Source organism: Bufo gargarizans, chromosome 10 (genome assembly GCF_014858855.1).
Source record: "Bufo gargarizans isolate SCDJY-AF-19 chromosome 10, ASM1485885v1, whole genome shotgun sequence".
Classification (NCBI taxonomy): domain Eukaryota; kingdom Metazoa; phylum Chordata; class Amphibia; order Anura; family Bufonidae; genus Bufo; species Bufo gargarizans.
The window spans coordinates 77,547,649-77,562,611 of record NC_058089.1 but is presented as its reverse complement, the minus strand read 5'-3'; the positions used below and the strand labels follow the sequence as shown (position 1 = coordinate 77,562,611).

At 45.6% G+C, this 14,963-nt stretch overlaps 1 protein-coding gene across 1 annotated transcript; it reads left to right on the top strand.

Moving 5' to 3' along the window:
* Positions 1-6,482: 6,482 nt before the first annotated feature.
* ZNRD2 (zinc ribbon domain containing 2) lies at positions 6,483-14,654 on the top strand. The gene is made up of 5 exons (XM_044270214.1): positions 6,483-6,630; positions 8,521-8,588; positions 10,864-11,015; positions 11,099-11,183; positions 14,070-14,654. Exons 2-5 carry the CDS (start codon positions 8,576-8,578, stop codon positions 14,375-14,377), a joined length of 558 nt encoding a protein of 185 aa, XP_044126149.1. The 5' UTR covers positions 6,483-6,630; positions 8,521-8,575; the 3' UTR covers positions 14,378-14,654.
* The last annotated feature ends 309 nt before the right edge of the window (positions 14,655-14,963 follow it).

The following is a 14,963-nucleotide window of genomic DNA, read 5'->3' as shown; positions in this document are numbered from 1 at the left end:
ACAGAGGGGTTATCACCCATATAGACTCCCTGATCACCCCCCTGTAAGGCTCCATTCAGACGTCCGTATGATTTTTACGGATCCACTGATACATGGATCGGATCCGCAAAACACATGCGGACCTCTGAATGGAGCCTTACAGGGGGGGGGTGATCAATGACAGAGGGGTGATCACCCATATAGACTCCCTGATCACCCCCCTGTAAGGCTCCATTCAGACGTCCGTATGATTTTTACGGATCCACTGATACATGGATCGGATCCGCATAACACATGCGGACGTCTGAATGGAGCCTTACAGGGGGGGTGGGGTGATCAATGACAGAGGGGTGATCACCCATATAGACTCCCTGATCACCCCCCTGTAAGGCTCCATTCAGACGTCCGTATGATTTTTACGGATCCACTGATACATGGATCGGATCCGCATAACACATGCGGACGTCTGAATGGAGCCTTACGGGGGGGGGGGTGATCAATGACAGAGGGGTGATCACCCATATAGACTCCCTGATCACCCCCCTGTAAGGCTCCATTCAGACGTCCGTATGATTTTTACGGATCCACTGATACATGGATCGGATCCGCAAAACACATGCGGACCTCTGAATGGAGCCTTACAGGGGGGTGATCAATGACAAGGGGGTGATCAATGACAGGGAAGTGATCAGGAAGTCTATATGCGTGATCACCCCCTTGTCATTGATCACCCCCCTGTAAGGCTCTATTCAGACGTCCGCATGTGTTTTGCGGATCCGATCCATGCATCAGTGGATCCGTAAAAATCATACGGACGTCTGAATGGAGCCTTACAGGGGGGTGATCAATGACAGGGGGGTGATCAATGACAGGGAAGTGATCAGGAAGTCTATATGCGTGATCACCCCCTTGTCATTGATCACCCCCCTGTAAGGCTCCATTCAGACGTCCGCATGTGTTTTGCGGATCCGATCCATGTATCAGTGGATCCGTAAAAATCATACGGACATCTGAATGGAGCCTTACAGGGGGGTGATCAATGACAGGGGGGTGATCAATGACAGGGAAGTGATCAGGAAGTCTATATGCGTGATCACCCCCTTGTCATTGATCACCCCCCTGTAAGGCTCCATTCAGACGTCCGCATGTGTTTTGCGGATCCGATCCATGTATCAGTGGATCCGTAAAAATCATACGGACATCTGAATGGAGCCTTATAGGGGGGTGATCAATGACAGGGGGGTGATCAATGACAGGGAAGTGATCAGGAAGTCTATGTGCGTGATCACCCCCTTGTCATTGATCACCCCCCTGTAAGGCTCCATTCAGACGTCCGCATGTGTTTTGCGGATCCGATCCATGTATCAGTGGATCCGTAAAAATCATACGGACGTCTGAACGGAGCCTGACAGGGGGGTGATCAATGACAGGGGGGTGATCAATGACAGGGGGTGATCAGGGAGTCTATATAGGGTGATCAGTGGTGCATAAGGGGTTAAAAAGTGACAGGGGGGGGTGTAGTGTAGTGTTTTCTGGTACTTTGCACAGCTACCTGTGTCCTCTGGTGGTCGATCCAAACAAAAGGGACCACCAGAGGACCAGGTATATTAGACGCTGTTATCAAAACAGCGTCTAATATACCTGTTAGGGGTTAAAAAAATCAGATCTCCAGCCTGCCAGCGAGCGATCGCCGCTGGCAGGCTGGAGATCCACTCGCTTACCTTCCGTTCCTGTGAGCGCGCGCGCCTATGTGCGCGCGTTCACAGGAAATCTCGCGTCTCGCGAGATGACGCATATATGCGTCCAGGAGGAGTAAAGCAACCACCTCCCGGACGCATATCTGCGTACAGCGGTCGGGAGGTGGTTAAAGGGGTTGTCTCATCATGGACAATGGGGGCATATCGCTAGGATATCCCCCCATTGTCTTATAGGTGCGGGTATATCGAGAACAGAGCCCTGCAAGGTGGTGGCTGGAGGACTCCGGTCCGGCCACCAACAAGCCGGCTCCCCATAGAAGTGAATGGGAGCGTACCGCGCATGCAGGGACCCCGTTCCCATTCATTTCTATGGGGTCGAGCACTCAGCTATTTTCGCCGGCCCCATAGAAAATGCACAGTGCACCCTCCACCTGCGGAGCTCCGTTCTAGATATAGGTGAGCATCCCTAGCGATATGCCCCCATTGTCCATGATGAGACAACCCCTTTAAAAGGATTTTCCGAGACTTTATAACTGATAACCTATCCTCAGGACAGGTCATCAGTTTCTGATTGGTGGGGGTCCGACACCAGGGACCCCCGTCGATCAGCTGTTTGAGCTTTCCCTAGGCCATGTGACGTCACATACATTGGTCACATGGCCTAGGAGCAGCTCAGCCCCATATAAATTAATAGGACTGAGCTGTGATACAAAGCACATCCGCTATATAATGTACGGCGCTGTGCTTGGTAAGCTGTGAGAAGGCCACGACGCTCACAGAAGCCACCGAAGCCTTCTCACCACTAATCGTCAGGGGTCCCCGATGTCAGACCCTCACTGATCAGTATTTAAAGGGGTTTTCTAAGCAAGTAACATTTATGTATTTATATAGAAAAATGTAATACAAGGCACTCACTAATGTATTGTGATTGTCCATATTTCTTCCTTTGCTGGCTGATTTCATTTTTCCATCACATTACACAGTGTGTTTCCATGGTTACGACCACCCCGCAAACCATGAGTGGTGGTCGTGCTTGCACACTATAGGAAAAAGCGCTGGCCAAGAATGTAGGAGCGCACATAGGCTGGTGCTTTTTTCTATAGTGTGCAAGCTGGATTGTAGGGTGGTCGTAACCCCGTTAAATTTCTCTACATAATAAATGTTATTTGCTGAAGTGAAACAACCCCTTTAAGTCTCAGAAAATGCTTAAAGGGGTTGTCCGGGTTCATACCCTTATTTTCACCCCGGCAGCCCCTCTGAGCCTAGCATCGGAGCATCTCATGCTCCGATGCGCTCCCATGCCCTGCGCTAAATCGCACAGGGCACGGGTTCTTTTTTATTTAATAACACACTGCCGGGCGGTAACTTCCGCCCGGCAGTGTGTTCGGTGACGTCACCGGCTCTGAGGGGCGGGCTTTAGCTCTGCCCTAGCCATTTTACTGGCTAGGGCAGAGCTAAATCCCGCCCTTCAGTGCCGGTGACGTCACCGGGGTTCCTGTCAGCCCCATGGAGAGCCCCGGTACGTCACCGGAACTCCTAAAAATGCCTTTGCCCTGTGCAATTTAGCGCAGGGCAAAGGAGAGCATCGGAGCATGAACTGCTCCGATGCTCATGTCAGGGGGGCTGCCAGGGTGAAAATGGAGGGATGTCCGGGTTCAGCTCTGAACCTGGACAACCCCTTTAAATATAAGCAGTCTATAGGAGAAATGATTTAATAATCATAGAAGAAATCCCTTTCTAAAGATCATTTCACCGCATACAAGCAAACCCACCTCATATTCAAATCCTCATTCGCTGATGCAAAACAGGCCTACTTCTCATCTCTCATATCTTCCCTGGCCCACAGCCCTAAACAGCTTTTTAGCACTTTTAACTCGCTTCTCCGTCCCTCAGCGCCCCCACCCTCTCCTCTCATCTCAGCTGAGGACTTTGCCAAATACTTCAAACAAAAGATAGTCAACATCAGAGAAAGCTTCAGTACACAGTCCCCACGGACCCTCTACACAACTACTCAGTCCTCTTCTCCCAAAACCCGCTTTTCCACCATTACAGAAGAAAAACTCTCCACTCTACTCTCCAGATCACATCTCACCACCTGTGCACTTGACCCAATCCCATCCCACCTCATCCCTAACCTCACCACAGTGTTTATCCCAGCCCTAACTCATCTATTCAACCTATCACTAACCTCTGGTGTCTTCCCCTCTGCTTTTAAACATGCTACCATTACACCCATCCTCAAAAAGCCTTCACTTGATCCATCTGCTTTGTCCAGTTATCGCCCCATATCACTTCTAATGTATGCCTCAGAGCTACTTGAACAACATGTCCATTCTGAACTGTCCTCTCACCTCTCCTCCTGCTCCCTCTTTGACCGTCTACAAGCTGGCTTCTGACCCCACCACTCGACTGAGACTGCCCTCACCAAAGTCACCAATGACCTACTGACAGCCAAAACCAAGAAACAATACTCTGTCCTCCTTCTCCTTGACCTGTCCTCTGCCTTCGACACTGTTGACCACTCCTTTCTGTTGCAAACTCTCTCATCTCTTGGCATCACTGACCTGGCCCTCTCCTGGATCACATCATACCTCACAGACCGGATATTTAGCATCTCCCACACCACCTCCTCGTCTCATTCCCTCTCTGTTGGTGTCCCGCAAGGCTCTGTCCTAGGACCCCTACTCTTCTCTATCTACACTTTTGGCCTGGGACAGCTCATAGTCCCATGGCTTTCAGTATCACTCCTACGCTGATGACACACAAATCTACCTTTCTGGTCCAGACATCACCGCCTTACTATTAAGAATCCCACAATGTCTATCTTCTATATCATCCTTCTTTGCCTCTCGCTTTCTTAAACTTAACATGGATAAGACAGAATTCATAATCTTTCCCCCATCTTGCTCAACCCCCCCAACAGACCTATCTATCACGATCAATGGCTGCACATTATCCCCAGTCAACAAAGCCCGCTGCCTTGGAGTGACCTTAGATTCTGCCCTTTCCTTCCGACAGCACATTCAAGCCCTTTCCACCACCTGCCGCCTCCAACTCAAAAACATCTCCCGCATCCATGCTTTCCTTAACTTTGAATCTGCGTAAATGCTTATACATGCCCTCATCATCTCCAGCCTAGACTACTGCAACACTCTCCTCTGTGGCCTTCCATCTAGCACTCTCACACCCCTCTAATCTATCCTCAACTCTGCTGCCCGACTAATCCACCTCTCACCCTATTACTCCTGTGCCAATCCCTTCACTGGCTCCCCATTGCCCAGCGAATTCACTTCAAAGTACTAACAAATACATCCAAGGCCGTCCATAACCTGTCCCCTCCATACATCTCTGAGCTACTTTTCCGATACACCCCTACACGCACTCTCCAATTCTCACAAGACCTCCTTCTCTCCTCTCCTCTTATCGCCTCTTCCCACAATCGACTCCAAGATTTCTCCTGTACATCCCCCATACTCTGGAACTCTCTACCCCAACATATCAGACTCTCACCTACAGTGGAATCCTTCAAAAGAAACCTGAAAACCCACCTCTTCAGACAAGCCTACAACCAGTGACCCTGCTGCCTCTATACCGCCATGACCAACTTCACCCGCACCTACTGTGTCCTTCTTCCATAACATGTAGATTGTAAGCCCTCACGGGCAGGGCCGTCTCTCCTTCTGTACCAGTTTGTGACTCGTCTTGTTTATGATTAGTGCAATTGTCTGCATTATGTATGTGCACCCCTTATCATATGTACAGCGCTATGGAATGAATGGCGCTTTAATAAATAATAATAATAATCGCATGTTCAAATCCCCTAGAGGTTCTTTTAAAAAGTGTAAAAATAAGTAAAAATGTTTTAAAAATATATGAAAATTCAAAGCATCCCCCTTTCTCCATAATAAAAATAACCAATAAAAAGAATAACGATAATTAGATTCTGTGCGTAACAAAATGCCTGTACTGTTCAAATATAAAAATATTGTGAATGGCTAATGGAAAAAAAGCTCAAACTGGCCTATTCGCACTCCAAAAAAGTACAGACCACACAAAACATGAGCCCTCACACAGCTCTGTAGATGAAAATATCAGACAGTTATAGGGGTCAGAATTTGGTGATGCAAATCAAAAAAGATTTTTTTAAAGATTTTTTTATTTTTTTATATTAAAACACAAGAACTGTATAAATGTGGTGTCGCTGTAATTGCACTGACCCGGAGAATGGAGGTAACTGGTCGGTTTTACTGCATACAGAATGCCGTAAAAATGAAACCCAAACTTTTTTTTCCAATTCCACTCCATTTAGAATTTTTTTCTAGCTGCCCATTGCCTCGCATTCCATATTTAAGTTAAACAAGATCTTATATGTCTATATGAACAAAGAAATATAGTAAAGACGGAAACACAAAAACCTGCTTTAAGCCCCGTCCTAAAAGGGTTAAAAATGACAGGAAAAATGTTGAAAACACTCAAAATATGATCAAACCACTGGTGTCAAAACTACGCCCAAAACTGTGTAAACTTGGACGGTATATCTTTTGGGGCGGAAAGGTGGTAACCCTACTGTGGGGCGAGTCACACATGTATTCTTACGGAACCGGATCACTGCCCGCACGGGAGTGAGAAAAATACGGGAACTCACTGGAAAGTCCACTTATGGGCGGTGTTTCCGTCAGACCCGCCCATTTTTGGCAGCCGAATCTGTAGGGACAGCCCCTTCTGGCTCGCGCGCCTGGTTCCAGCATGCCAAGATATACAATGGTCTCTACCTGCAGCAACAGACACCCCGGGGCTTCACTCCTCCCACACACGTGACTGATCACGTGGACATGACGTTATCAAAAAGCCTTTTTCGAGGCGCTTACCATAAATGCGACTGATCACGTGGTCATGACGTCAAGAAAGGTCCTTAGCACCCCCAAGTAGTCTCACTTCGCGTGCTTATGACAAGGTGAGGATCAGCGGTGTGTCACTGGTGTATGTACTGGGACCACTGGTTTCCAGTATCAGGCGGTAGTCACAGGGCTCCAGAGCAGTCTATCAGTGCCTAGAAAAGGGTGACTGGGCAGCTTCAGAATATTGCTGTGGGCCCCGTTCCTGTCCTAGTGCCCGAGGGGCTGGCGTCAGTGCAGGAGGTCACAGGACATTGTAATGTTTCCCTTCTGGAGACCCCTCAGCTGGTGTACACATGGAGTGACTTCACATATAGGCACAGGGTATAGGGAACTTTCCATGGTTAGCTGACGACAAAACGGTAAAACTGCTCAGTAAGGGGTATTTGGATTAGAACCAGTTATGCCCTATATCTGACTGGTGAGGTCTGACCACTGGGTCCCCCACTAATCACACGAAGAGGGGATCTCGTGCCCCCCAGTATGATTGGAGTGCCAGTACCACTCCATTCATTCCGTATGGGACCTCCAGAGGACTGCACTCTACCTCTGGCGGTCCCATAGAGGTCAATAGCATCTGGCGCAGGGATGCTCAACCTGCGGCCCTCCAGCTGTTGTAAAACTACAACTCCCACCATGCCTTTCTGTAGGCTGTCTGAGCATGCTGGGAGTTGTAGCTTTGCCACAGCTGGAGGGCTGCAGGTTGGGCATCCCTGTTCTGATGCAATGTTCCTCAGGGACCACCTGCCGGTCATACTTTCTGGGCTTTCTTAGTACTGAGTAGGTGATACAATTAGTGTCAGTACATCAGGACTTACCTCAAGTATTCATTCTGTGGGATACTCTCAAATCCTGACCGGCAGGTGTCCACTGAGGACCGGTACGGGGGAACACTGATGTAGTGGATTGGGGGTATTTTGCCAATGAGTTCACACCGGCATACTGCTCCACTATAACAGCAGTGCTTCTGAAGATGGCCTGTCTTCTATTTAACAAGAGGTCCCCTGCCCGGTGGGGAATGGCAGACACGATGTCATAACACACGCATATTCTTGTCACTAGTGTGTCCTGCTGCCGCAAAGGGGGATGGGACACAGGAGAAGTCAGTGAATGACCGCAGGTTGGAGCAGTGGGAGCCAGCAATCACCTCTGCTGAACGGCTGTGATTTTAACAGGACGAGGAGAATGATGGCGCTGCCACACTGCAGACATTTCTGTGACAGGAAAGGGATTTGTCTTTGTGCAACTTACTTTTTTGCTTTGTACGGTTTTGTTCATTGAGCAAAAAACACTTCAAGTGATTCTCCAGGCTTTAGTGAGAATCATCCCACGCGCTGAGCTGATAAGATGCCTTTATTGTCACTGTACAATACAATGAATACAATGAAATGTTGTTTGGAGCAATCCTAGATGCCATGGACAGAGGAACAAAGAACTGACATTTAAATTAAAGTATTACAATAGAAAAAATAAATGTGTGTATGTGTGTGTGTGTATATATATGTGTGTGTATATATATATATATATATATCATGAGCAAAGTAGGAAGTGCTAATGAATATATATATACAAACTGATTCAGACACCACTGCAGACAAGAGATCATCATGTGGTAGTTTCTATCCTAGGAAGGTCTTTTTCCCCCTGGCTGTGACGCTCTGCGATTGGACAGCGTTACAGTCAGGGAGAAGGAGATGCCCACGGAGAGAGACTGTCTCCTCCTCATTGCACCGATGCTCAGTATTAGCATACTGAGCGGGAGAAATCCGACAGGGCACAGGAGGCATATTTTAAAAAATCAAGCAAGGTGGCAGCATCAGCAGGTGGTACCCCGCAAGTACAGGTATATATCTCCCTTTATAAAATCGCATGAAAGGTCCTCTTTAAAGATGATCTGTCAGCCTTCCAGACAAGTCTATTGTAACATTCCCCTTCTTCCTCTTCCCTAGGTATAACGAGCTGTGAGAAACTAAATCGCTTGCATTTGCTTCGGGTTTTCTCGGCATGGCGTTACAAGGTAAGCAATACCATGTCTGTTACATGCCCACCAGTTTCTGGATTGGGTAAGGACTTGAATTAAAGAGGGGTTTCCCATAAACAATGTTTGTCACCGATCTCCAGAATAGATGATAAAGGTATGATCGCGAGGGTCTGACCGCAGGTCCTAACTAGGGTTGTACCGGGTATTGAATTATTGATACCCAATCGATTCTTTTGTACCTAGATCAATTTGAGACTGGGATTTGCCTTTTACCAATACTAGGTTGAGCTACTGCGCAGCCTAGTATTACAGAACATGGCGCTCGCTGCTCTCAGTGCGCACCATGTTCTCCTCAGCAGCACAGGGGAGAAGGAATCTCTCCCTCCCCACTGCTGCCGCTGCCCCCAATGACCAGAGAGAGGGGAGGGGCAGAATCACATACCTGGCACCTGACCTCTATGACAAGGCGCTGCGATACGCAGTAATTAACTGTTAATTAATTTTACATATAGACTATATTAACAATAAATAAATATATTACATATCGTCATGTGCAAAAAGTCCAAACTATTAAAATATAAAAAAATATCTATACTAAAATAAAGAAAAATATATTGTGTTGGCACTGCTGCCACTTACGGGTATACTTGGGATTCAGGAGCATTTACTTGCTGTGTGTAGGTGGTGCTCAGCAATGTATAGATGATTCAAACATAAGATGTGTAAGGCCCCTTTCACACGGGCGAGATTTCTGCGCGGGTGCAATGCGTGAGGTGAACGCATTGCACCCGCACTGAATCCGGACCCATTCATTTCTATGGGGCTGTGCACATGCATTGCGTGAAAATCGCAGCATGCTCTATTTTGTGTGTTTTTCACGCAACGCAGGCCTCATAGAAGTGAATGGCGCTCTGTGAAAATCGCAAGCGTCTGCAAGCAAGTGCGGATGCGGTGTGATTTTTCACGGACGGTTGCTAGAAGACGATCAGGATGGGTACCCGACCATTATTATTTTCCCTTATAACATGGTTATAAGGGAAAATAATAGCATTCTTAATACAGAATGCATAGTACAATAGGGCTGGAGGGGATAAAAAAAAAAAATATATATTTTACTCGCCTTAATCCACTTGTTTGCGCAGCCTGGCTTATCTTCTGTCTTCATCTTTGCTGTGCACAGGAAAAGGACCTGTGGTGACGTCACAGCGCTCATCACATGGTCCATCACATGATCATCACCATGGTGGTCAATCATGTGGTGGACCATGTGATGAGCGCAGTGACGTCACCACAGGTCCTTTACCCAGGTCCTGAAGAAAGAAGACAGAAGAGAAGCCCGGGCTGCGCGAACAAGTGGATTAAGGCGAGTTAAATATATTTTTTTTAACCCCTCCAGCCCTATTGTACTATGCATTCTATATTCAGACTGCTATTATTTTCCCTTATAACCATGTTATAAGGGAAAATAATACAATCTACACAACACCTAACCCAAACGGGTCTGGGTACCAAACATGCCGATTTTCTCACGCACGTGCAAAACGCATTACAATGTTTTGCACTCACGTGGAAAAATTGCGCATTTTCCCGCAACGCACCCGCATCTTATCCGGGCCAAAAACATGACGCCCGTGTGAAAGAGGCCTAAGAAATGCAAAAATCTGATTCTGAAAGAAAGATGGGCTCTGAATTTAAGATGGTACATTATCTAGAACTAGCCACCTGGTTTTAATTAAGAAAAACAACTATAGGTCAACTAATTTCAGATCCTGCCATCTTAGAATAACAAATTCTCGATGAAGGAGACCATTTGGGTTATCTGGGGCCCCTAGAACTTCAGATCTGCATTTGAACTCAAATGTTCAGTTAATTGCAATTTTAATCTTGGTCATATCCTTTCAACCTTCATGCCCCTGCCCCTACTTTACATAGACAAAACTGCAGACCGACTCCCATTAAAGGGGTTTGAGCATTGGAGTAATACTGATGACCTATCCTGAGGATGCGGCATCAATAGGTCTGACCCTATTTGAAGGGTTTGTGGCTTGCATGCAAGTTCTGCTACCTCACCATATTGTCATAACTGCATAGAAGAGGACATGCAGCTAAACTAGAAGAATAAGAAGCGCTCGCTCGAGTGCCGTGACCCCTTCAACTTCATGCTGTCACGTTATTAAGGACTATTACATCTACTATAGTGATGATTTTACTTTGTACAGCTATTCTGCCATCCTGTGCCCCATCTTTATTTTATCAACTTTACTTTTATATTACAACCAATGCCTATTTGTGTTTGCCCATATTTTGACAGAAAGTGATGATGATACATGGTCTCCACCATCTGAGGCCGATCTGAAGATTTTGAGAGCACGGCGTGAGCGCCAAGATAAGATTAGCAGGAGAATGGGAGATTACTTATTGAACGGATACAGAATGCTTGCGGAAAGCTGTGATACGTGTGGGGTGAGTGAGCACGAAGCAAAGCATATAATTTTGCCTAATTATATTGTACTGACTTTTTTTTCTTCTCCCTACATATCCTATAGACTATATTATTACAGAACCGACAGAAAAAAACACTTTGCATCGCGTGTGAAGAACTTGATTCAGATACTGAAAAGGATAACCCAGGTATTTTTATTTAGATAATATTTAGTACACCATGCTTTGTAATGCCCTATTCCTACAAACCATGAACTTTATAACCATACCAGCAAACTGAAAATCCACTGTAGAAACAGGGCTGGTCTGTACAGTGCTCTACGTAAAACCACTAATGTTATTTTAGTGCCGGGCTTCCCATTTTTTCCTAGGCTTCCCATTTTTTCCTATCGTCCACATCGTAAATCGTCATTTAAAAATAAAATAAAAAATAATGCCTAGATGTTCTTGTTTAGACTTGAGCGAATCTGGTTCGGATTGCTTTATCCGAACCCAATTCACCTGAAAGAATAAATGGCCTCCGGGGAGGTCTTTCCAAAATTTTAGCAAATATGTATACAGTCGTGGCCAAAGGTTTTGAGAATGACACAAATATTAGTTTTCACAAAGTTTGCTGCTAAACTGCTTTTTGATCTTTGTTTCAGTTGTTTCTGTGATGCAGTGAAATATAATTACACGCACTTCATACGTTTCAAAGGCTTTTATCAACAATTACATGACATTTATGCAAAGAGTCAGTATTTGCAGTGTTGGCCCTTATTTTTCAGGACCTCTGCAATTTGACCGGGCATGCTCTCAATCAACTTCTGGGCCAATTCCTGACTGATAGCAACCCATTCTTTCATAATCACTTCTTGGAGTTTGTCAGAATTAGTGGGGGTTTTTTTGTCCACCCGCCTCTTGAGGATTGACCACAAGTTCTCAATGGGATTAAGATCTGGGGAGTTTCCAGGCCATGGACCCAAAATGTAAATGTTTTGGTCCCCGAGCCACTTGGTTATCACTTTTGCCTTATGGCACGGTGCTCCATCGTGCTGCAAAATGCATTGTTCTTCACCAAACTGTTGTTGGATTGTTGGAAGCAGTTTCTGTTGGAGGGTGTTTTGGTACTATTCTTTATTCATGGCTGTGTTTTTGGGCAAAATTCTGAGTGAGCCCACTCCCTTGGATGAGAAGCAACCCCAACACATGAATGGTCTCAGGATGCTTTACTGTTGGCATGACACAGGACTGATGGTAGCGCTCACCTTCTCTTCTCTGGACAAGCCTTTTTCCTGATGCCCCAAACAATCGGAAAGAGGCTTCATCGGAGAATGACTTTGCCCCAGTCCTCAGCAGTCCATTCACCATAATTTCTGCAGAAGATCAATCTGTCCCTGATGTTTTTTTTGGAGAGAAGTGGCTTCTTTGCTCCCCTTCTTGACACCAGGCCATTCCTGAGCCATTCCTGCCTGCTGCCATTCCTGAGCAAGCTCTGCACTGGTGGCACTCCGATCCCGCAGCTGAATCCTCTTTAGGAGACGATCCTGGCGCTTGCTGGACTTTCTTGGACGCCCTGAAGCCGCCTTAACAAGGATTGAACCTCTTTCCTTTGAAGTTCTTGATGATCCTATAAATTGTTGATTGAAGTGCAATCTTAGTAGCCACAATATCCTTGCCTGTGAAGCCATTTTTATGCAACTCAATAATGGCTGCACGCGTTTCTTTGCAGGTCACCATGGTTAACAATGGAAGAACAATGATTTCAAGAATCGCCCTCCTTTTAACAGGTCAAGTCTGCCATTTTAACCCAATCAGCCTGACATAATGATCTCCAGCCTTGTGCTCGTCAACATTCTCACCTGAGTTAACAAGACGATTACTGAAATGATCTCAGCAGGTCGTTTAATGACAGCAATGAAATGCAGTGGAAAGGTTTTTTTTGGGGATAAAGTTAATTTTCATGGCAAAGAAGGACTATGCAATTTATCTGATAACTCTTCATAACATTCTGGAGTATATGCAAATTGCTATTATAAAAACTTAAGCAGCTACTTTTCCAATTTCCAATATTTATGTAATTCTCAAAACTTTTAGCCACGACTGTACTTCATGTGAATTTACAGGACTACATGATCTACCAAAGCCCTCCTGGCAATTTACAGGAACCTTCCCTCCCCACTATGCTCTGTCCCACTTGTTGCTCTGTATTTCCCCCATACATAGAGTGCTGCTGAAGATATTTTTCGACCATATATAAGGTAAGATAAGTGCAGTGGTATATTGGGAGAGGCACACTGTGTGGGAGTGGAACTGCCTGCCCAGGAACCCATTAGACAGGATCCAGCATTGGGGCTCAGATAAGCATCACTCGCATGCTGGGCAGGGCAGGTCTGGGCCACGCTTTTAGTATTGGATAAGCCCTTTAAGTATCCTATGAGGTCCAGCTTAACACCGCTCTCCCCTGCCTCCTGATTGTTATTGCTGACTGAGACTCCATCAGTGGTGGCCGTGATTGCACACTATAGGAAAAAGCATCTGCCTCTCTGGTGACCAAAACCATGGGAGCGCACATAGGTTGATACTTTTTCCTATATTGTGCAAGCACGACCACCATTGATGGCTTGCAGGGTGGTCTGTAACCATGGAAACGAGCAGTGTATAATGTCATAAAATAATGAATCCAGCCAGCAAAGGAAGCAATATGGATAATAACCATACATTAGTAAGTGGCTTGTATTAACTTCCTCTACACGATAAATGCCACTTACTGAAGTGAGACAACCCCTTTAACACTCGATCATTTGCAGTAGAGCTGAATTTCATGACATGCAGCTAAATTTCATGTACAACAGGATCCCCACTGACTTGTCTGATTTACATGTCTGGAAAACTCAGGTGTAACAACCAATTAGATTCCACCTTTCATTTGTGACAGCTCCTTTGGAAAATAAAAGGCAACTAAGCCAGTTTTACTTTGCACCAGTTTGATAAATGACCGCATCAGTTTCTTACACTTTGTAATGTCTAATTAGTTCTTTTGCCTAATCTATCTCCCTTTGACTAAGTTTGATACTTTTTTGTGTTTTTTTTCAGTCCTCAACCCTCAAGCTGCCCTGTCCCAGGTGCGCGAGCATCAGCTTTCTCTACAGGAGAACCATGTTCATGATGTCCCAGCAGCTGTTACTCCTGTGATAAAGCCTGAGTCTGGCCCTGTAGGTGCTACTGCTGCTGCTAATGTTCCTGATCCTATAGCTTCTGCCGAGGGTGCTCTTCTAGAGAAGATGAGCTGGGCCACTCGCCAGCTGAAAGAAACCTGTTCTGTGGAGTACAGCTCCCAACTGTGCACACTCATTGGCACTTGTGCCCAGAGTCTGAAGTCCCTTCGAGATCTGCCACATTGATCTCCTTTTCATTGAAAAACTAGATTTCTTATTCACAGTTCCTCACCCATGTTATTTCCATTTTTCTCTGAAACTCACATATTGGCTATTGTAAGGTGTGCAATAAATATTATTGTTATATTACATATTCTTTTATTACCTTTTTTTTGTTTTCAGGGTGGCTCTTATTAGCCAATTGTTGTATTGAATGTTGTAGCTGCTTTGCAAAAAATAAAAAGTACCGTATATTTATTCACATTAGATATCATACAAATAAAAGGACACGCTCTTCACCATTTAGATGCTGCTGCTTCTTTAATCTTGTGCATGGTCACTGGCTTTACACTGTTCAGACATTGCAGGTACCTAAAGATGTTTTTACACCGTTGTAGCTCGCTTACAGTCTAAACGTTAGTTTGTTCCACCTATCATGATTTTGGTCATTTGCACTTTCAGCACAAGTCGAGAAATATCCTGCAATTCTATAAAGGAAAGGGGTATGTGACTGCCAAACATCTATGAAAAAAGCAATAGGATCCGACAGCTTAAAATCCAAAACTGTATTGTCTGTTTTCCCCTCCCTCACGACAGCACCTTTAGAAAGATG